The sequence below is a fragment of the Dermacentor andersoni genome, chromosome 9 (assembly GCF_023375885.2).
Source record: "Dermacentor andersoni chromosome 9, qqDerAnde1_hic_scaffold, whole genome shotgun sequence".
Lineage (NCBI taxonomy): Eukaryota > Metazoa > Arthropoda > Arachnida > Ixodida > Ixodidae > Dermacentor > Dermacentor andersoni.
In genome coordinates, this window is record NC_092822.1 from 52723615 (window position 1) to 52747827 (window position 24213).

Below are 24213 nucleotides of genomic sequence, written 5' to 3' on the forward strand. Positions count from 1 at the left end.
CCCCCCCCCCCCCCAATCCCCCGCCCCTACCCCTACACCCTTCCCAAGTGTTTATTTATTTATTCATTCATTCAGTCCTTCATTCAGTCATTTATTCACTTAAATATACTGCGGACCTGTTATAGTTTTGTGAAAGAGTGAATGCACAGAACATATCTTCCAGCAAAGAGCAACATGTGAGGCGCACATTCGTCACAGAAAACGAAAAATCACAAACAAAAGAGCGCGCACTCACGGAAGTACATGAAATAATGCACACATCATGCTGTGTCGCCGGTCCTTACGCAAATAAAACAAAACGTCTCCAGTTTGTCAGGAAAAAGGGCCAACGAACTCAGAATTAGCAATATTGCTTGGTAACCGATATTCCAGTCCTCCGCAGAACTTCGGAAATAATGATACTCGAAAGTATCAGAACGACGAGCAAAACGGTCGTATGCACTTCTCATGATTGGTTTGGCTGAACGGCGAGAAGGCGGTTTAATTTCAGTTACTTTGCTTTGTCGACGTGTATGCTTCCATGCCAGTGCGAACACAAGAACTTCATAAAAAACATGTCGGCCGTGCACATGTACAGTGGGGGGATTCCAGCGTGTATATAGCTCCACCTAGCTCCTTACTCTCATTTTTGTGTATGCAGCGCCTTCAAACGATTCAAGGCCATCGCTGAAGGGCAGGTGTGTGCTGACAAGCACACCAGAATTCCCGTCAGGTACATCGAACAGATGCCGGAATTCAGGGTAAGCGAACACGCTCACCTCTCATTTAGTTGTGCGTATACGTGTTTTGTTAAGTAAAGAGAGAGAGAGAGAAAAGAAAGAAAGGCAGAGAGGTTAACCAAGGTTTCACCTGGTTGGCTACGCTACATGTGGGGAAGGGGAAAGAGGGATAGATAAGAAGGAAGGAGAGAAAGACAACCATTGTGTACGCACTTGGAAGCTGAAAGCTGTTAAACTAGATACGTGTAAACATGTCAGCCGTCACCTCTGCGAACCGTGAGTCTCTATTTAGCACTTCCATTTGTTTCTGCAACGGTGTGTCTCTTAGTGTCATTTTGCTCCCTTCTGTGCCTTATTTCACTGGCGTGCCGAACAAAAATGATCGTGGTTCAGTGTTTAAAAGCAAGTTTTCCTTGTCTGTTCTCCCCACATTGCGGCATGTATGCTTCTGGCCATCTGCGGCCAACTTGGAACGCTAAATGTCACTATAGTTGCCACTTGAAGTAAATGAAAACGTCCGATGGTCAATTTCAAACCCCGGTCTCCAGCACAGAAACTCGATACTCTAACCGTTTGACCTCGGTCGGGCACACGCCTGAAAAAGGCGGTACAAACTCATACAAGCCAGAACTTAAAATTTACTTTTAAAAAGTGAGCGCACGCATCTTTAGTTGGCGATGAAGAAAGAAGGTACGCGAGGCATTTCCGAAATTCGCTGCACGACTCTCATTGTAGTGTGACGCGTTTTCACATTTTAACGCGAATGCGTTAAAATGTGGCGAATGCGAATGAGGCGAATGCGTTAAGGGCCCGTGTCGCAGAAAACCCGGTGTCGGCGTCCGGCGCCGACCGTCTCGTGAGCGAAAAGTCATTCCGAACCACGCATACCGAACCACGAAGGCCCTCCGTGAAGGGCAGAGGCTTTACTTAATTGAATTTCTCAAACTAAATTCATTAGAAAAAATTATACAGAGCGACTTAACACAGCCTACAGACATGGTAGCGTCGGATTGTAATTTGAATGTACGAGAAAGCTTAACGCCGTTGCGCGTAAACTCAAACACAAACCTCTTTTTCCAGCGTTTATTCTGCCATTCATAGAGCGGTGCGCTCGGTTCCTTACGACACCATCCAGATGGCGCTAGCCTCCGCGCATCCGCGGCCCACGTAAGATGCCGCCTTTCTACCAGAAAGCTCGCCTTCGTGCATAGCATTCGCCGCCAGCGTTTCCCGGTAAACGTTACGGTTACATAAGCTGCAGCTGCCGGCAAGCGTAAGAAGCAGTCGGGGATCTTTGAAAGCTATTGCGTTCCACTGTTAAAGGCAAAGCTTAAGCGTCCTCCAAATTTTTCGTAATGCTTTTGCTGTCATACCGTCGACGGCACTGCGTCATTGCCCTTGCACATTGGTCATCATATGGTCGTCATTCCAGCTCCATCTCATCGTCATGCCGTCGTCGTCATACCATCGCAATTATTCCGACATCGGCATCACGTTGGCGTCACCAGACTTGTACTTGTTTCAGGGAAACAAAGTCGTATTACAATTACGATTACTTTATTCAAAAACGCAATTGATTTCAGTGACCAAATGCTGGCCCACGAATGTAACTGAACAATTACTAAAATGTAAACGATTACTTTTACGCTACTTCTCTCATTTTGTTAAACGTCGATCAAATACAGTAAGTAGAACGATATGAAAGCCCTTCACACGTTGTTGATATTTAGTAAAAACTCCCTTTCAAAATTTTCGTTGGTCATTTTACCTTGTTTTGTTTTTGTGAAGTCATGAGCAGCGACTAGCAACGACACTCAAAACTCTCTCTCTGTCTCTCTATGTGCGCGCAAGGTGAAACCGCTGTCGCAACGAATGAGCACCTTGCACAAAAAACTAAAAAATCGGGCACAGACCATCGCACGATGAATGTCGACGTTAATGCGATCAACATTGAAGCGATGTGTCGACACCGTATTGCAACCGGCGATGCGCGTCATGTGTGAAGCGTGTACGCAGCCACGCGGCTCTCTCGCGGTTCGCTCTGAACACGTCGCGCAATCTAGCGACGCCGCAGGGAAGTCTCCGCGTGGCGCGTTTGTGAATGTCTATTGAGGCAAGATTGTCTGAATCAATATGAGGGGGTGTTCGACTCCGCCCACCACCACAGAGATTTGTTTTGTCATTAAGGAGTGGCACATATCCCAGTGATACATACTCAGTGACCTAAGTTGGCGTGAGACAGGTTTATTGGAGAGTGTCATATATATCCAGGGAGCAAAGTTGAAGTTGAAGAGAGAGAGAATAAACTTTATTAGAGAGGTTCATTGAAGAGCAGCATATACCCAGCTTTACATACCCAGTGACCCAAAGTGAGTGCATAAGTGAGGATCATTTAAATGGGACTCACCAAGTTTCACATAATCGGTGATCCTAGTTTGGATGAACGAGGTTTATTGAAGAGTGGCACATACGCAGTGGCACATGGTAACAGCACAAGTTGGCGCAACGCATATCATATATTGACCGCAAATAAAGACGGGGACAGCGGAAGAGAACACAAAAACAACACGGGCAGTAAGCTTTCATCTGGTTTATTCACGGCAACCCGTGATCGTGATCATATTGCGGTCAATATGATATGCAGTAAGCACCAACTAGGCCAGAGTGAAGTTCTTCTAAAGTTGGCGTAAACTGATGAGCGGTACATACAGTGTCACATACTCGTGATCCAAGTTGGCCCGACGATTGGTTTCGAACCCGATTCCTTCAGCACCGGAGCCCGATGCTCTAATCATTATACCATGGACTCAGTATGGTATGGTATGATGAACTTTAATAATGTCCTGAAGATCAACCCTTAGGCTGACGCAGGTGGCTCCCACGTCGGGAGAGTAAGGTTTAACCTTACCGCCGTATCGTGGGCCTTCTGGACGGCCTGTACTTGATCGTAAAGAACTCCACTGTGAAGGACTCGCCGCCACCAGTCTCTCTCCTTGTCACAGTCTGTGAAAGACACAGGACATTGCCGAAGCACGTGATCCAGCGTAATGATGCCATAGCCCAGTGCGGGAAATAATTTAGCAGGAAGACGCCAAATTATTTGGGTTACTGGGAAGCCCATGGTCTAACGGGTAGAGCATAGGACTGCTGTGCTGAGGTAACCGAGTTCGAAACCAATCGCCGGACCAACTTGGGTTACAGGGTAGTAACTGACACTTGGTATGTTGCGCTCATCGGTTAAACCGTTTCACGTCAACTTTTACTACAGTGTGCGTGCCACCGCTTATGAGCCGCTCTTCAGTGAACCTTCTGAACTTCGGTCACTGGGTATGTGTCGCTCTTCAATCGCAAAAAAAGCCCCCCCCCCCCCCCCCCCCCCCCTAACTTGCTGGACGCTTAAGCTTCGCCCTTAAGAGTGGAACGCGATAGCATTACAAGATCCCTGCGCGCGTTTGGGTTCTGTATAAAGCTCGGCACTTCAGTGCTGTTGCTTTTTCTCGGAGAAGGTACTACCGTCATGGCCAATGAAATGCTGAAAAAAAAAAAATGATCCATAGTTGCTTTCCTGGCAGAAACGTCCAAAGTGGCCACCGCTATCGCGCCGTAGCGGCGCCGGTTGAAACAGTCGGCCGACGTCCGTTCGATGGTTACGATGAAGAACAATATTGGGCGCGCGGGGTTCGCCTGTCTGGAAATCTGCATCCGCGAGGTTGCTGCGTGGCACAACCCCTGGTACTCTATACTGTAGTTCCCGCCAGATTCACGTGCTCGAAGGTACATCGCCTGTCAAAGCTTGTCTTATCAATAATTCAACCGGTTGTACTGAAAAAAAAAGAAGCAGTTGAACTGCCGCGAACGTTACCCATTAAATGAAGTGATCGATCAGTTACATAAGTACCAGAAGTGTGATCGATTAAGGTAATTGATTGCAGATAATTCATTACGTACAAGTCTGGTCATCGTGCCGTCGTTGTTACTCCAACGTCGCCGTCTCATAGTCGTCGTGCCTTCGTTGTAACATCTTCGTCGTCATGCAGCCATCGTCGTGCCGTCATGGGCGTTCCATTATCGTAATTTTGTCGTAAGGATTTGAGTGTAGCGACGGCATTGCCGTAACGTCATTGTCATCGTGCCGTCATTGTCGTTCTATTCGTCTTGCCGTCATGGTCGTACCGTCGTGGTTAATTTGTAGTATAGCGATTCCAGTGTGACCGTGTCGTTGCCGTGACGTCATTGTAATCATGTCGTCGTTATCATTCCATTTTTCATGTAGTCTTCTTCATACCATGGCGGTCATGCGTGGCATGTCTATGATCGCGCTCTACATGTTGAGCAAGGCGTTTCCCACTGAAAAAAAAAATGGAGAGGAGTTTAATAGCGCTTCACAGAGCGAATGAAATGAACTGTGAGTGAGAAAGAAAGGCGAATGAAAGACAGGGAGGTTAACAAGAGAATTTCTCCGGTTGCCTACCCTGTACCAGGGAGGGGGAAAAAGGTGCGGCAGATGAGAGAAAAAGAATACCAAATAAAACAAAAACACGAACACGCAATAGAGAACCGTCTCTGTGGGCGCCGTCACACAGTCTGCGAAGGCGTTACATAGTGTTATACAGTGTCAATGTCCCACTATTAAACTCTCCGTCACACAGTGCACGGTCACGACTTACCACACGGTCTGATGTATTTTAAATAACGCAGCAGCGCCTTCACAGCGGCTCGCGCTGCGGTTCGTGTAGGCCCGTTACAACAGAAATCGGCAATTCGCGACGCTGACGTGACAAGAAACGCAAAAACAGAGTTCACAAAGGCTACCCCTTTGGCAGTTTGGCCAAAACGGCGGAGCACTGACTGCGATAGCAAGGTTTTGTGCTGCACTTGAACTTTTTGGACGATGTTCTACACGCGGGCGCTCCAAAATTGCTGGCACCCTTAAAAGCTTTAACACGCCGCGTACTAGGCCTGTAATGGCATCGCACAGGTGCCACTACGCTGCTCGTAAGGAGCCACGCCAGTATAAAATTATATCACTTTCGGGTTTGAGTATTGATATTGTTTTTCACTTCTAATTTTGAATTGTCTGTGAAGATTTCAGATAAAAGTGATGCAGTGTGAATGTTAAGTTTCATGACATTTGTGGAGCTGCCATTTTAAACATTCTGAGAAATAATTTAAGTCAAGATCGTAGGACCTGGTTTGAGCAACTTTGGCGGTTGAATAATAAAGCGATGTACCTTCCATATACGGCATGCATAAATATATGGCATACATATGCATCAGTATATTCGGAGCTTCACAGCAACGCGGACGGCGAAAATTCTCCTGAAGTGACCATATATTTGCTGTATATCGGAATAGTATATGCTAAGCTGCGCCATGTGGTCGAACACAGAGAAAAACAAAATTCAGCATCACTGAAACACTGTGAGCTAAATGAAACAGACGCTTAGAAATGTTGATTATGCCAAACGAGCCAGAGAACCCAGTCAAAATACAATGTTTTGGAGATGCCAGACAGGCTCCTGCATCTCCGAAGCACAATCAAGATAAATAAATCTATGACAAGCGAACGGCGCAACCAATGGAACGACTAAAATGCAAACAATTTTTAATGCATACAGACATCATGCGTAGCGGCCCATGATTGCCTAAACAATTTACAATGCGGCAAGAGGGATTAAGCACTAACATAAGGTGCACAGAATAGCTCTGTACAGATAAATGAAAATTACCACGTTTGTCACTTAGATGTAGCAACAAGTAGCACTTACGTGAACCGACACAGCGATTCGTTAAAATAGCAGCGCGTTAGAGGGGCAGATACGCCCATTGGTCACGAAACCTACGTCCCTTAAACTTTTGTTGTTAACTGTACAGCAATTCGCGCAAGCTTACGAAACACGGCGCAGTATTTGCGAACGTGAGCTTCTTGTGAACATTGCGCAAGCACGAGCCCGATTTATGGAGTCGCTTTTAGGTCGACCTGTCACGGGGATCGTTGCTAAATTGGCTGTTCTGCGGAGCGGCATTTTACGGCAGGTCCGTTTCAACCGTGCGACGTAGTTTGCCCACGAGTGTTGCGTTCCGTTGCGAAGTTCTAACCTGCATGACCTTTCTTATTTTTCTTTTTTCTGTCTCCCTCGGAAGTTCTCGCGAACAATGTGTTGATTTATCAGTGAGATCAAAAGAGCGCGCTAGAAAAAAAAAAAAAAATTGAAAAGAGAGATAGAAAGCGGCTATTTGGTGTTGCACCGCGGCCCTCGGAAAAAGCGGCGCGTTTGAAGTTCTTGCACGGAAGCCTTAGAAGATTCACACACGCACGCAAAGCCGCATGCAGTTCTAGAAAAAAAAAAAAAAAGAAAGAAGAAGAAACGTGCTCGGAGAAATGTTTCGCGTTGCGCGTTGAGTAAACCGTGCCGTGTTTACTCGCGCAAGGCCCGCGTCTTTGCGTCTATGACCCGCCGTGGTGGCTTGCGTGGATATGTGGTGCTGGGCTGCTAAGAAGGCTGAGGTTGCGAATTCGATCCCTTTCGCGGTGGCCTCATTCTGATGGGACCTGCCGTGGTTGCTCAGTGGCTATGGTGTTGGGCTGCTGAGCACGAGGTCGCGGGATCGAATCCCGGCCACGGCGGCCGCATTTCGATGGGGACGAAATGCGAAAACACCCGTGTACTTAGATTTAGGTGCACGTTAGAGATCCCCAGGTGGTCAAAATTTCCGGAGTCCTCCACTATGGCGTGCCTCATAATCAGAAAGTGGTTTTGGCACGTTAAACCTCATAATTTTTTTTTTTTTTCATTCTGATGGGAGGGAACGGGGGGGGGGGGGGGGGCTGCGAAATGCAATAAAGAAGATAGAAAGAAAAATAGAATCGCTCGTGTACTGTGCATTGGGTTCGCGTGAAGGAACTCCAGGAGTCAAAATTAATCCGGAGTTCCCCGCTACGGTATGCCTACCCTTTTACCTGCCCATCGTGGTTTGGACAGGTAAAATTTTTAATTTACGTCGACGGCTGACACCCCTTACTTTGGAATTCAGAATTTAGTTTAAAGCGGGTAAGGGAGGGTAGAGATTTGACCTTGCGCGAGCCATTCTAGATTCTAGTCTACTCATTTATTAGTTTAGGGACAGCGAAAGCGAGGAAGGTTATTGAATAAATGGTTTTCTAGCTAGTAATTCTAGCTAGCGCTCGTCCGCGTCTCTTCTTCTTGTGTCGTCTGTTTGGCGCTATAGCACTTTAGTAATAAGGGGTTGACTGCTAATGTATTTCTTTTTTTTTCGTTAACTGAGCCGCATGGGTTGTTTGGTATTCTTTCCAACAGTGTTATGTACATATTAAATTTGAATGCCTTTCTGTGCTATGTTCGTATGTCTCTGAGTGCCAATAAATTATTGTACTTATATTTTTGTATTTGTCCCAGCTTGTTCTTATATCATTGCTGTGGCTGTAGTTATGACGTGTGCTGGATATGCACTGTTTATTGATATTTCTTCCTAGTTAGAATCTCTGTATCTATCAAAGATCAGCAAATTTTGACCTCCGCTAGCCATGTTAAGTGCGATCAAGACTCACGCCTTCTCTCTCTCTCTCTCTCTCTCTGTTTCGCTCCCGCTCCCCCTCTCCACGTGTAGGGTACCAAACTGGACGAAGTTAGGTTAACCTCCCTGGCTTTCCTTCCTCCCCCCTCTCTCTATAATCACGTTCTGTTATTCCACCTGTTTTAGTTGTAAACCTAATTGCTGTGGTTTTACTGCTTGTGCTAGTGATTTTGCACTTCCTATCGCGTGTTTCCACCTCCCTCCCCTCTGTAATGTGAAAACGCTGAGGGTAATAAAAATAAAATAAAATACCTGAAGAAATAGATTTTAGTGATAGGAAAGACGGAAAGGTTGACCTGAGCTAGTGCGCTCTAGTCTGCTACTCTGCACGGGGAAAGAGCGAAGGGGAGTGAAAGTGCTGGAATGGATGATGATGATGATGATGATGATGATGATGATGATACAAGTGGCGTGTGCTTATGTACATTAGACGGTGGCCCCATCTAGAGCCGCTCAGCCAAGGTATCGGATGAAAGGCGCGGGTTTTACGCGTGTAAATGCGGTGTTTTCGCATACTTCCAATTTTTCGCTTCGGAGAGCATTCTAAAGAGAGTCATTACGAAGCGGTTTCGTGTAAAAGGCTTGTTACGGACTCAGTTACGACGGGAAGGCGTAATTACCGAGCGTTGGTAAAGCTCGTACTTCAGCCCCTTACTTACCGTACAAGTTAAAAAGCATTTGTAATGCCCCACCCACCTCTCCCACTTTCTTTTTTTTTCCTTATTAAGCGCAAGCAATCTATGAGCCTCGCTTAGCAATCATCTTTAACAATTATCCCGCACTCTAAGCGTTCGCGTTTACCCACGCGACGTCGCGCGCATTGACATCACGTGCATCAGTGCTAGTCCACCCTGCAAGAAGCAACTGTCCTCGCCGTTTACCGCGCGGAGCTGTGCGAAATCCGTGACAACAAGGCAGTCAAAACGCGGGGCAAAGTCGCACGGCAGACGGCGCTTTAACTTTTGTCATTGTTAAAAGACCGCGTAATTGCACGCACACCCCTCTCGGCCCCTTGAAGGGTCTTAGTTAGCCTACGATGGGGTCTTCTCATTGTTTTAGTTAGATACCGACGAGTTCATATCTATGCGTTGGGACGTATTGAAATTGCATGCTGAGAGTAAATAAACTAGGAGGGAGCTATATTACGTCGCGCAACCAGTTTTAACCAGAGAACTCTCCGTTAGGCCACCTCCTCCGCACTTTCTGCTAAAAAAAGGAAAGAAAAAAGAAAAGAAAAAAAAAATCGGCCCAACACGGTGACTCGGCCCAGTGTGCTTGGTTCCCGGTAGCTTTTAATAGATGTGAACTCGTTCGGGTGCTTTTCCATTATCTCGGCGCCCATTTTCTGTCGACATATGTTCGTGGGACTTCGGTCGTTTGTTGCAAACGTAAAACATTCGGCGTGCTTTGCGAGTGGGACAGCCACGTGTTGCTGTCGCACCCGTTCTTAATTGTGTATCATCATCAGCCTGGTTACGCCCACTGCAGGGCAAAGGCCTGCAGTGGGCCTTTGTGTATATTGTGTAATTGTGTATATGTGTTCACAACAAATAATGATGATAATTTTCGGAAGGGCGTGCGCCGAGCAACCGAGCGCCGGCACATAGCCTGGCGGTGGGAGGCACTAAAACTTACCGTGACACGGTCACGTGTTGGTCCAACCCTTCCTGGCTTCAATTTTGTCGCGTTTACGTTCCCTCAACTTCGTTCTTTTTCCTCCAGGATAAGTTGTCACGAGCAGTCATGTCACATATATAGCTTCGTACAATCCTGGCTATAGAAGGAAATATTGGGCAGCAGTCGTTCACTTTAGTGCAGAAATCATAAGTTGTAGAAATGGTATTTCTTTTTCATGATTTAGCGCGGCTACGTTGAGAAAAAACATGTCGTCTACAAATTTGTTCTTTGACGCTGAACTGTATTGTGCACACCGCCGCATTGTTTCTTTAGAGCAGTGAAGCGTTTTGCATTCGCAGCTGAGCCATTTCGTTGTGTAATTCCTATAGCTAATAAAGAACGCGCGAGAAGTTATTGTATCACTCTCGCTAAATATTTATTTCAATCACGCACGAATACTCAGTGAGTATTATATATATATATATATATATATATATGTGTGTGTGTGTGTGTGTGTGTGTGTGTGTGTGTGTGTGTGTTAACATTTCTTCCCACTATAGTGTACTGGTAACGGTTGAAGGTTCAAGGTCAGAGGCAAGATTACGCTAATCGTTGCCACTAAACGTACTGCTGGCTACATTAAGTTAAAGCAAGTTGATATAGAATGCCATTAAGACTTTCGAAGCCAGAAGTTAGAAACTTAGGTAAATCCGCGTACAACTTATTATTTCCAATGCTGTCTCATCTCACGTCGTGGCACTGCAGGAATTGCGCGCATAACACTATAGCGCCATATGCTCCTCTTGTGACGTTGCAATAAAAACTGTAACACGTCTTAGACAGAACTGTCGGGGGAACGCTCTCATCGTTCTACGCACGTGTGCAGTGCAACCCCTTCCGGGACCGGCTACTGCGGGTGTTCTCGTCCTGCAAGGACGATCGCATGTCCTTCGAGGACTTCCTCGACCTCCTGAGCGTGCTCTGCGAGGATGCGCCCGTCGACGTCAAGGCCGAATACGCCTTCCAGATATTCGGTGAGTGCGCACACGTCACGTGTCTGTGCCTATTACACGCACTGCACGGTATACTCACTCGCGTCCACTCACGCCTACACCAGTGCTCACACTCGCACAGCTAACTGACGTTCACACTCGCATACGTTCACATTCAGTGGGCCAACTCACTCGCGTACGCCGACGCTTGCTTCTGTTCACGCGCTTGTCACACGCTCGCTCTTAGGCCAACTGAAACCAGAAGAAAGGGGGTTAACCAAGGGGCCCAATTTTTATTAGTCGTATCACAAGAAGCCAACAAACACTGACACCAAGGACAACATAGGTGAAAATTCAAAGGTTGTGGGATCGATTCCCACCTGCGGCAAGTTGTTTTTTCATCCACTTTCATTTCCATTAATTTAACGTTTTTTTATTTCATTTATTAAGCACAAGTAATTTCACCTACGTTGTCCTTGGTGTCTGTTTGTTGGCTTCTCACGATATGACAAGTGAAACCAGTGTGAGGATAATTGAGTATGCCACCTATGCACTTGCCTGCCTGTTTGCCCATGGACTTGCCCCTGTATAGTTCAGTGACTATGCCGAACGCGAAGTCGTGGGTTCAATCCCCTGGCTTAAGCGGCCGACAGTGGAAGGTTAGATCGGGCTGGTGTTGCTCGGTGTTTCACGGCGAGTCCGTTTCGAGTTCGCAGGCGTAGCACCTGTTCGCGCATTCACTGCGCCGTTATCGCGAGTGTGTATAGAAGCGCTTTTACGATGCCTGTCGTCGCGACGCACGCGTGCGCGCAGACATGGACGACGACGGTGTTCTGGGCGAGGACGACCTGGCGGAGGTCATCAAGCGGCTGACGTCGTGGGACTCCGGCTGCCGCCTGGAGACGCCCGACGTTCAGCGGATCATCGAGCAGATCCTCGCCGAGGCGGACCTGGACCGGAGCGGTCACATGTCGCTCATGGAGTTCCAGCACTGCATGCTCAAAAACCCCGACTTCGCAAGGTGACTGTGGCGAGAGCCTTACCGCTCTCTCGCTTTCAATCAATCAATCAATCAATCAATCAATCAATCAATCAATCAATCAATCAATCAATCAATCAATCAATCAATCAATCAATCAATCAATCAATCAATCAATCAATCAATCAATCAATCAGTAACGAACAATCAATCAGATTTGATAGATTTCGTCTCGTTTATTTCTCCTCAAAGATCCCAGGACATCACATGAGGAGAGGCATGAGCGCATGTTTTCTTTGCTTGCATGAGAACACGACACAAGCTAGAAAAAAAGCAAAAAACAATAAATTACTATTAAAGATAGTATAGGAAAGCAGAAGTATGGATAAACCTATAATAAAGGTAATAATAGAAACGCTGTGTAGCTTTGAGAACGCGGGTACGAGATTCGTGGAACGTTTTACATGTTAGTCTACATAAATATTTTTATTTATGTCTACAGCCTTCAGTCAATTCGCCCATGCAACATATTGTACTGAAATTTCTGCAGAGAAGCTACACAACATACGGCCTGCGGGCCGGATTCCGCCCGCGAATTGATTTCTAACGGCCCGCTTCTCGTCGTACAACAGGTCGTACGACGAGAAAACGCTGTTTTGTCGACAAACGCGATACACGCCATGAGCCCTTCGTGGTGTCAAACACGAGCGATAAGATGTGGGAGTGTGCAAACTTGCTTTAGGAACAGACGTACCAAGATGGTTGCGGGTCCACCGAACGTATTCGTCAAGCTACCAACGCCAAGATCCCGAACACACGCTTTCCCATATGTTGATTCAATGACCGCAGGTGGTAGAACCTGCAAGCCGACGCGTTTGCTTGGCGTGCTCACCTTACTTTTCAGCATTGATAAATATTTATTTGCTCACATAGCAGCGCATTGGGAGTAAGCGACAATCAGTATTATTTGAATCCAAATATCACTTCTTTGGTCACGTACGTATCGGCGAGCAGACGATCTCTTTGGCGTCTCTGGGCAAGAGCTGCCTTCTGTCTACAATGATTGACGTGACCTTACAAGACATGTTGAAAACAGCAACGAGTGCGATGACACCACTTATAAAATGCCCTTCGCCAAACGGATGCAACGTTTTTCACTGAAGTGCTGCCCGTGTGGTTTTGTTGAAGGACCCTGGTGATAGTGAGAGTACACTGTGAATCATGTGCGATAGACAGAGCGCAAGTATGCGATCTACAGTAACACTTTATCACGAAATGAATTTCAGTTCCTGCATCTGACAATGTTATCAGGGAGCGAATTCCACAAGGTTACTGCGTGTAGGAAAAATGAATTTGGCGTTGCTAATGCTCGGCCAGTCATGCGCCTCAGCGGTAGGCTGTGAATGAGGCGAGCGAAGTTCGCAAAGGTGGTTTGAATGAAGAAGGAATAAAGTAGGAATGAAGAAGGCGTACATGAGATGTAAGGCGACGGAATGCAAGTGACGGAAGGCCGAGCGTGCATCTTAGTATAGCGTAACGCTAGGTTGATCCGACTCACTCAGTCAACTTGTCGGTAAGTCGACCAATAAATCGTTAAATGAATTGGCAGATCAGTGGGTCCATAAACTAGACAATCAATTGGTTGGTTGGCCTAGTAGGTGCATTATTATTCGCGTCTTAGAACTGCTGCGATGGAAAGTAATTATAGAAATTGCTTGATAGATATTGACGAGGACAGTTTCCGGTCCCGCATGAGAGTAGGCATCTGACATCGCCTTAGATAGATTTAATAATAATAAAAAAGTGTGGCATATTACTGTGAGATTAATGTTTGATATACTATGGGCGTAAGAGAGAGAAAAGAAAAACGCAGACATACACAGGCACTCGCGCACAAGATCCCTTATGTATAGCCAACAATAAGAACCATGAAATGAACAAACTGGACAGTTGCGCTATATGACGTTGGTAATAAACAAAATATTATCCGTGACTGTCCCCCTGGTGGCAGGAGTGCACATCTTGTTTGACAGTATTGTAAAAAAAAAGTTAAAAAACAAAAGAAAGCAACCGACAGCTCAAAAACGTAGGTATTTAATTGTTCACAGGAAAAGAGAATGTCAGCTAATTTTGTTCGCTCCTGTGTATGCGTGCGTGCTTTCACTGCGCCTATCCACCTATAAAATGTCACGGGGAATAAGTTTTCGCACAGATTCAGTGCATTTTATTCGAGCACTCCACAGCGTCGTACACCAACACGCACAAAGCACGCTGTATACAGCTGACAATGCGCAATTCATCAACGTGTTTTACGAACAAACGTTTTCGCTGAGCTGACCTTGGCCGTGCTATGGGAGGGCTCACGCCTCACTTCCGGTGACAACTTCCGGGCGCCGCCTCCGGCTGCAATTTTCGCACCGTCTGCGTGACGGCGGCATCGCCTCTCGGCGTTATAGTTGCGACCTTCGCTGTAACGAAAGAGAACGAGCGAGAAAGTAGAAAGAGAAAAAAAGATAAACGTAAGGGCGAATAGACGGCTTTGGAGAATGGATATAGTGGTCTTTCGAAACGTCTGCCTACGGTAGGTAAAAATATTGCGCGTTAAAAAGGCACTATGTATAGTAGCAGGATGTGACCGCGTTATGTGGTATTTTATACCTCCCCCTTCTTTTTCTGTCTTTGTTTCTCGATTTTCTTTTTTGTTCCTTAGTCGCTGGAATTGATTTTTCATAATTCAGATAGCCGGGTCTTTCGTGCCTTATTTTAACAAGAATTTTATCATTTAAACAGCAACAACAACAACAGCAGTGCAGCTCGTAGGCCAACTTGAATGATTGTTCTTTCTAAACTCCAGTTGCTTTGGTTTAAAAAATGATTTATTATTAAGGGAAAGAATGCACGTTCACGATCCTCCTTTAATATAGTGCATAAACCATTGCACTGATTTAAGTGTGACGTCATGGAATTCGCGATATTTTTTAGGAATTGTGCCCGTCATTCTTGTGCTGGACCATAAGGGTTTCCGTAAAAGTTGTCGCCCCGAGTCTCTGTCTTTCGATACCGGGAAATAGTTCACATTCTCCGAGCGGCCGATGTCCAACACTGATCTCACGGGCAGCAGGCGCGGGAAATTTAACGTTGCGTTACGTATAGCTGCCCGTCTTTCGTTCACGCATCTCTTGCGCTCTATAGCCAAGAATTCGCTCCCGCCAGCCTAGGCGATCAAGCCAGTTTAACATGAATGATTCGAAAAGTTCGACCCCGCTTTTTAAAACCGACGCGATTATTTGACTGACTGATCGTTCTGCGTGCCGTTGTGACCCTTCTTAGACTCGGCACCTGTGGAGGACTTGTGTGGAGGACCTGTGGAGGATCAGCTGGGCAACTGACTTGATTCGAGTTTGTTTGCATATGCCAAATGGACTCGGTATTAGATCAACGTAGATACAGGAAACAACTCTGTCCCGCGTCCATCTTGTTCCACGTCGTACGCGTATTCGCGCATGCCATCACAAGGTTTCAATCCTGCAATGCGCGCCGACTAAGGAGCATTGAACTAACGCTTGAACGTATCCATATATACAGGAAAGCTCCCTAGCACAGACTAGCCCTGGGCCAACTGCCCATTGTGTCTGCTTTCGACTATAGGGAGCATAAAGCGCCGTCTTAGGGTGGCGACAGCCTTTGTGAGTGTAGGTAATTTGGGACTTGAAACTTCCCGATAAATTGTGTGATTCCGGCCAAAAAAAAAAAAAAGTGGTACGAAACCAACCAGGCAGACCCCGTGGACCGCAATCGCCGGTGATGTGAAAGTAATGAAGTTTTTTTTTTTTTTTCAGTAAACTTTGGTCTCAGCCACCAAATGCGTATACAGCGCATGTGAGCACAGTACACGCCGCTATTACCCTAGAATTCAACTGGCTAGTAAGCATTTATTAACGCCCACTTCGAAAAGCGCCCTTTTGTGTTAAGTATAGAAGTGGAGGTGAACGACATATTGCTCAATGCACTTCACATTCTTGAGATAAGATAATGTTACTAAGAGCACGCCATTGTGTTCTTAGTACGATACGTGTAACGCAACATATAGCCTGCCGTCTTCTGCGTTTCGCGCGACTTGCAATTGAAAAGAAATAAATTTGATGTGTTGAAATGAAAGAAAGAAAAACGGCAATGTATGTATTGAAGATGTATGCATGTTTCCTGCGCGCATTGTTATAAAACTAATGTAAATAAATTAAACAACTCACGCGGCAACATGTGTACATGTGCAAGAATGCGCCGCGACTTCTAGTGAGATTGAACACTAAAATGGGCGCTTGCCAAATTTGGTATCAAATGGCGGTTAAAATTCGGGTGCTGTCACCACCTTAAAACAGCGCTTGCAAATAGGCTCCCTATTTTCCGACCATCTCAATATAAAGCGTAAGTAGGGAGCCTGCATGCAAGCCTTGCTTCTATAGACTGGCATTTAGGCCCCCTATACTCCGTCTCATACATCAGGTGCAATGCTGTGGAGGCTAGAGATACTTTTTGCCGTGGCTGCGTTCGCGCCTAGAAATAGTTCGGTGTCTTCTGACCGCATTTTTGTGAAAATGTTCTTTATATAAGGTCAGTTACGAAGGAAAATAAGAATTCACCCTTAGAAGCAAACAAACCATGCGCTTAATTGGATACTAACACGTTGTTTTACGTCAATTTGCTTTTCGTTGTTTTTATGCGAAGCATATTACTAGAGCTCAACCCAGCTCCTCAGGCGCGGCGGTGTCGCCTTCAATGACCTTTGACCCCATGCCATACCACGTGACACCGTGACGTCACGACAGAGGAGAAACGGGGCTCCAACTCGCGCCGTCGCTCGCGGCGTCGCCATAGCGTCGCCTTCAAGGCTGACCACGTGACACCGTGACGTCACGACAGAGGAGAAACGGGGCTCCACTCGCGCCGTCGCGGCGGTATATAAGCAGCTGCGCTTGTTTTTAGGTGGCTTTGGCTCAACTCTTGCAAGATGGGCTGGGTGGGAATCGAACCAGGGTCTCCGGAGTGCGAGACGGAGACGCTACCACTGAGCCACGAGTACGATGCTTCAAAGCGGTACAAAAGCGCCTCTAGTGAATGCGGTGTTGCCTTAGAAACGAGCTGTTTCTAAGGCTCAGGCGTGCGTCGCTTGCTCAGGCGCACATTTCGTTGCCGCGCCGAACGCTTCGTTGCTCGACGCTCACCGCGTCCAATGCGCGGCGCGTAGTCGCTGCGCCGTAGCCCATTGTCTTACACCCCTTGGCGGGTCGACGGGAACGCTGTCGCGTTCCACTCTTGAAGGCGAAGCAGAGTAACGCATGAGTTGTTTCTTCGTCTAGCCGAACCAAATATAGCCAAGCAACAGCAGTTCACCAGGCTAAACAGTGGTTCAACAACTATAATAAAGCCTAGTATGCTTCGCATCCTGGGCTTAACCTTAGCTAAGCCACAGCCATTTTTTATTTGCATCCCGTCGCGGCAGCCTCACGTGCAAGCTCGCGCGAGCGAACTCTGCTGGCGACCAGCGAAGCACAGACGGAACGCGCGGAGTGATAAAATTTGGAGACCGCACTACTTGCGTAGCTTCCACAGTGTTGCACCTGATGTACGAAACGGAGTGTAAGAGCAAGACACTCGCAGGGCCACCTACTCTCGGTGCGATATCAATGTGCGTAGGCCGACGCCACCTTAAGATGACTGAACAATGATACACTAGAAATACCAATTTGTCACTAGTTGTCAATTACCTGACATTCTTGTAGGTTAACAGGCATGCACTCCGAGCGAAATACATAATTATCGTTTTTTTTAACCGATGTCTTTTCTGAAGTTGGTACAAATATTTTAAAAAGACCTCTCGAATGGCCAGAACCATTATGATGGATCTACAAATTGAGACATTGGTAACATGCTCGTATTTAAATTGGTTGTGGTTGCAATACGAGTTGGTCTTCTGCGTGCTTTTTTTTATGCCACATCACCGTTCAGTCATCTCTATGGCTCAGTATCCAGTTCTTGCAAGTGCTGTGATCGGTAAGAGGGGAGGCGTTGCTCCCACAAAAATGTGCATGGTTCTTATTCCTTCCTCATCCTAGTAAAAGGCATTTAGCTGGTGTGCTCGAACCCTTCCTTGCAGGCGCTATAATTTCGTGCTGTAGGTAAAACGCGCAGTCGCCCAAGGCGGCATTTCTGGAAGAGGGGTTCGCCTACGTCGCCAGCACGTTCCGCTAGCGGACCACATCCAAACGTTACAATTCGTTGGACGCAAATCGGATTCTGTTTTGCATTCTCATTCACCTTCTTTATATAGCTGATTTTCTCAAGGAACGATAAACTGGCATTGCAAACGTGTAAACGCGTTTAACAGACGTGGACGAAAGAAAAGGACAGAGGAACATGGTACAGCGCCATCAATGTTCAACCAACTAGTCCTAACTTTCTGTGTTGGCCAATACACTAATGCCCCGCGAACCTATATGCTAATTTCTCCGGTTAGGTTCACTAATTGTGCACAAAATGACAATCATAATCAGATAATAAGGGGCGAGGTTGCCTCAAGCCGCGTATGTGTGGCTTTGTTCCCTCATACGCACCTCCATTTACCACTCCCTTGTATGTGTGTGTGTGTGTAAATTGAAATAAATAAATAAATAAATAAATGTCATGGTTTTGGCACAGTGAAAGAAGGTGCAATACAGTCGAACTCGATTTGGGCTAAACTAACATGTAACGAACTTATACGTGCTGTTCTGATGCTTTTGTTGTATACGGATTTGTTACCTCCAGTGGAGAAAAAAACTGCACTTTTGAGATGTTCATTTTCGAAGTGTCCGACAAAATGCATTGGTGTTCCAATTAACTTTATACTTCAATCCCCAAAACAGCGGTTTCCTAAAAGAAGTAACTGAAACGCCAATGCATTTCGTTGGACACATTGAAAAATTAAAATCCCGAAACTGGTGCAGCCCTGACAATTCGTTCCAAGAGGATGCGGCTCCCGAACTCACCGGCTCTGATTCGTAGATTTGTATATATGCCTAAAGTAATTAATTAAATATTAATTAGCGTAATGTGGTTCATTATTCAATTGAACATTTTCATTTCTCGTAGAAGTAATGGCCGCCTAATCGAGTAATATAGATAAAGGATTAGAATTGTGCTGGCTGCCACAGGGAGTTATATTAAATTTTGGACTTATTAAAAAAGAACAGCTGATATATATATGTGCACAATGTCCATATCGTTACGGGTGGTTATGCTACGTCAGCATCGCTTTGCAAGTTTCGCGTGTTCGATGTGGAGAATAGTTCGCTTTATTCTGGTCTGTTAAACTCTGTTCGGCTCAGAGAGAGAGAGAGAGAGAGAGAGAGAGAGAGAGAGAGAGTGAGAGAGAGAGAGAGTGTGTGTGTGTGTGTGTGTGTGTGTGTGTGTGTGTGTGTGTGTGTGTGTGTGTGTGTGTGTGTGTGTGTGTGTGTGTGTGTGTGTGTGTGTGTGTGTGTGTGTGTGTGGCAAAATGACCTTGAAATGCTGCTGCTTAGTGCAGGCATTCACCAAGGACAGCGTCTGCTGCGAGCGAGCCCCGACGAAGTGGGGTCGTTGGCTTTTGCTGGAGCCTTCGCAGAAGTCAACCCTAAGAATCTTACCTGAAGACCGTTGTAAACTCCCCGCGGGTGTCTTGCTGCCCGCCCGCTGCTCAAGAGGTTCATTTCAACGCCAGTAATTTATTACGGGCTTCAATACTTTGCTGCAAACGCTGAAGACACTCAGTGCCTCGTGCAGATGCGTTCGCAATAAGACCATTTAAAACATATCTGCATGTAACGCGAAGATGATGAAAAACGTTTTTTGCGTCTGCTATAAGCCGACTGGACCACAAAACATTGACGAATATATATATATATATATATATATATATATATATATATATACACGTAATTACTGCGCGGTGATCGCTGTTGTGTGCGCGTGCACATCACTTCTTATCCCTTTCCTCCTACCTTTTCAATTTTCGTTTCCTGAACCTCCCCTAGTGTATGGTAGCAAAACAGGCGCAAAGGGGTTAACGTCCCTACCTTCCATTTTTCTTTATTTGACCCCTTTTTAATGAACTCGCCAGCGCACACGAAGTGTATCAATTTCCTTCAAGCTTTCAACTTGAACTACGACGAAAACCAGCGATGAAACGCATGCAGAAGAAACAAGCAGTCGTTCTTGTTTCTTGTCTGTGTATTTTTCTCACTGTTTTTTTTGTCTTAGTTCACTATGTACATAGAATTCGCTCAGCACCTGGCCTCCTTTCAACTCGAAACGTCACCTCGCCTGCCTGTGGTAAGCGCTTATAAGCATTGCCTGTAAGGACGTTTATCGCTTTACTGAAACTTTTGTAATTGCATGGTCTGACGATTTGATTCTACACTCTTTTAAGACTTTGACAGTATCTGTACACAAATGTGTGTTGGATTCTTGCTGAGATTTCACAATTATAGCCGCTTCCGAATTGCATGCCTCTGACGACCCTTGGACATCGTGCGTATACAGACGCGTAGCGTGGTGTAACCACAGGACGGAGGACGGTGGTGGAAGTAGGCTTGAAAGTCGGGCAAGTTGACGTCGGTTCATTGCCGGAACAGCGCGAAAATGCGGCACGAAGTGGCAAAAAAAGAGACGAGGCGTAAAATAGCCGGTTCTATGAATGCGCTCTTAGCAGCTGACAGCGCAAAAAAGGAAAAAATACGTACGACGGATCCGGAGCAGCAGCTGTTAGAATCTACGTCCCCAAGCGAAGCTAACTTGAATCGTTTGAACTTCATGCCACACAAAAAGGTACACGATGAGTGCAAATGTATTTATTTCCGGCTTATAGAATTGTTTAACCGCGCCACAGTTGCGTGGTAGATAACTCATCTCCATGCGGGCAATGCGTCTTTAGGAGCAGGACGCGCTATCGTGGAACATTTGTGATCGGTGACTTACGCAAGTTTTCGACTCTGAGACTCGGAGAGTTGGGGGCGTCCATGTACCTGGAGATCCCTCTTGAGAAGATTGCCGTGTCCGCAGTGAGAGCCTGCTCCTGTCTCAGTGAAATGGATGGATGGACGGACGGACGGACGGATGGATGGATGGAATCTTCTGCCGTAACATTTCACAGCTATGGCACGAGACTTGACAGGCGTGATAGTTCACCGTACTCCTCCGTCTGAGCGTAGCGTATACATAGAAATTACTTCTTGCGTAGCATTAAGCGGACGTCGCTGTAAAATGTGTTAATCACCAGTGGAATCGGCGAAATCATCTGCTAACTTTTTTTTCTTTCTCTCGCTTTGCCACTCACTTGCAGCTCTTTCAGCATACGGCTGTGAACCGGCACTTCGAATTCTGGACCGTCACGCAAACCTTGTGCGGCGGAGGCGTCGCGGGTGCGAGTCCCGCGGCGGCGGCGTCGTCACGACCGAATGGAGCACAGCGGGATCGCGCCGTCACCGCCACACTGTCACCACCGCCCGCGACCTTTGTCGCGCCGCACGTTCTCCCTTTGTTTTCGTCGATTAAACGGTATCGACTTTCGATGTGCATTGTGTTGTCTCCCCGCTGTCTCTCAACCGCAGGGACTGTATCTCGAGAAATCTGTACACTGCAGTGCGAGCTATGAGCCACAGTTAGCCAACCACAAGACATAACGAGAATAAGCGCTCCTCTAATGGCCGCCATATATGATGGCCTTTTCGCGAGACTATAGTGTGCTAGACTACGCTACAGCGCGACGCCGACTGAACGGAAGTTTCACGGAAGGATTAGTGGACCACAATGGGCGATCCGTCCTATCTTCTCGGCAACACGCAGCTGCAGGCCTGCCGGCGCCGACCGCGCGGCAGCAGTCCTATAGCGTTCGCTGCACTGCACCGAATTGTTGCGGCGCAGTACAGACGTGACAGCGGGCGGCTATAGGCGATCTCGTTGCGACACGAACGCGATGTGAAACGGCAAAGGTCGGCGCACCGCTCCGACGACCGAAGGTCACGTGGTGCCCTTGGTTTGTAACGACGTTGACGAGGCAGGGACATGCGATCGCGACAGCTTTCAGTCCACGTCCAGTTTGATAGTGTCTGTGATGTACGGGCTGATCGTTCTTAAGCTCTATGGAATTTTTAAAAATCGCATGTGGCAGAGGGCACACTTATTGTCCTCGAGCTGGATTATTGGAAGAGGCAGACACCAGTAGCACGAGTAATCGAAACATATTCAACTAATTAATAAGAATTAGCTAATTAACTTATTAATTAATTTTAACGGCACATATTGCACTTTACGAATTGTAGCCGGTGAGCTTGCCAAAGGTGTCACTTGAAATGAATTTCCAAGATGACACCAGTTTAGAGATGTTTCCCAAAGCGTGGGACGAAATACATGCGCGTTCCAGTTACTTTTGTGTTTCAATGCATAAAAGAACGTTTTGTTAAATAAGTAAGTGGAACAATGGTGCATTTTTGCGGCGAGTTTGATGGCGCATATCTTCAAACTAGAGTCACCCTGGAAGTTCGTTCGAAGTGGACACGGCTTGCAATGTCACGGGCTCCACAATTCGTAAATTGCAACATGTGCTGTGAAGTAAATAATTCAGCAGATAATTAGTGTATTTTTGTTAAGTAGTTGAAGCAGTGTTTTGATTCCTCGTGCAAGTAATGTCCGCCTCTCTGAGTAATCCACCTCAAGGACTGGAATTATGTTATCTGCAACAGGAGATTTCTAAAATTCAATAAAACACACATATTATCACGAGTGCCCTAATTAACCATATCATAATTAACTGAGGCTAATTACATTAATATTAACACCAGTGGTCGCGGGTTAGAGCGCCGTAATTAACTCTATCTTAATTAAAGTTCCCGTATCATGTTCGCAATCGAACATGATAAGTGAACGAGCGATGAAAATCGATAAGGCTTTATACTGGTCGGATCAAGTTCCATAACATTGATAACGACACTGGGCTTCGTGGAGATAAGCAAGTGGCACATTGCTTACGCATACCTGGACAACTACCAGAGGAGTTTCTGCGTGAAACAATTTAGAATGCGTATGAATTGTTCAAATAATCGATTTCTGGAGTTGCCACAGCAACTGATTATTTATTCATTTCTAATTGAAAATAGTGTTTCCCAGTTTTCACGTACACGTCGTTCTCTAATACCCTCTAACTTAAGCTTAATGCGACTGGTCTAAGAGCCTCGTCAAAGAGAATTAGTTATCACCGAAATAACGGATAGCCTGCCGAGAGCGGCCCTTAGTGGTCCTGTCCTCTCTATGGCTTCATGCGTCAGATAGAGAGAGAAAGATGGAAAGGCGAAAGGAAGACAGGGAGGTTAACCAGAGATTACCTCCGGTTGGCTATACTGTAGTGTGGGAGGGGCGAATGGATGCGATAGGTGAGAGAGAAAAGTATTAAAAAAATGAAAAGAAATTAATGAAAGAAAAAAAAAACACACACACGTACACAAGATACACACGAACCGTTTCTGTGGGCACTGTCACGCAGCCCACAGAGGCGTTCTTAGTGTCACGCAGTGTCACAGTACAATCCTAGGTCACACAGTGTACAGCCACAATTTGTCAAAAAATTCCATGTTCTTGAAGTACCGCAGCTGCGCCTTCATAGCGGATCGCGCTGATGTTCGCGTAAGCCAGTTTCCAAGGATGTTGTTTTCTGTCATTGTCATGCATCAGCTTACGTAATTACTGCTATAGGCCTAGGAGGCGTGCAATTATGCCAGAACTCATCTTTAGAAAAGCTATCACAGTATCCACACCTCCTATTCCCTTGCAGTAGACTTGTCTGTCGTACTAGAAGAATGCAAGTTGTTTCCACTAAATTGTGTTGTCGAGTACCTGCCTCAAACATTTATATTCATAGAGATGGTTTGACGCATTCACACCGCGCAACATAGAAGTTGCCGAGGAAATTGCGATCGCATTAGCTTGCGCTGGAACGGACGCGAAATTTGTGATCAGTGACAGCAAAACTGCCATACAAAATTTTAGCAAGGGAAGGATCTCGCCCTTAGCGGCCAGAATCCTAGGCCAGAGAAAACTAGATGGAAAAATTCAAATAATTTGGACTCCGGCGCACGAAGCCGTCCCCGGCAACGAGGCGGCCCACGAGCTGGCTTGAGATCTCTACCGCCGAGCCGCTACGGGGCGCCTCGATGACCGAGGGAGCGGAGAGCGCATGCTAAAATATGGGGAGATCACGCAGCATTATAGATTGGCTCGTAGACTGGTATCCCCGCCAGACCCA

At 46.4% G+C, this 24213-nt stretch overlaps 1 protein-coding gene across 3 annotated transcripts in view; it reads left to right on the top strand.

Moving 5' to 3' along the window:
* The window catches only part of LOC126528045 (calcium and integrin-binding protein 1-like), a 48191-nt gene extending 26704 nt beyond the window's left edge, over nucleotides 1-21487 (top strand). For all 3 annotated transcript variants that reach the window (XM_050175902.3, XM_050175900.3, XM_050175899.2), the window contains exons 4-7: nucleotides 641-740; nucleotides 10819-10966; nucleotides 11738-11945; nucleotides 21259-21487. In XM_050175902.3, the coding sequence (XP_050031859.1) occupies nucleotides 641-740; nucleotides 10819-10966; nucleotides 11738-11945; nucleotides 21259-21280 (478 nt within the window). In that variant the 3' untranslated portion in view covers nucleotides 21281-21487. The remainder of the gene's footprint in view (nucleotides 1-640; nucleotides 741-10818; nucleotides 10967-11737; nucleotides 11946-21258) is intronic.
* Nucleotides 21488-24213: the final 2726 nt, after the last annotated feature.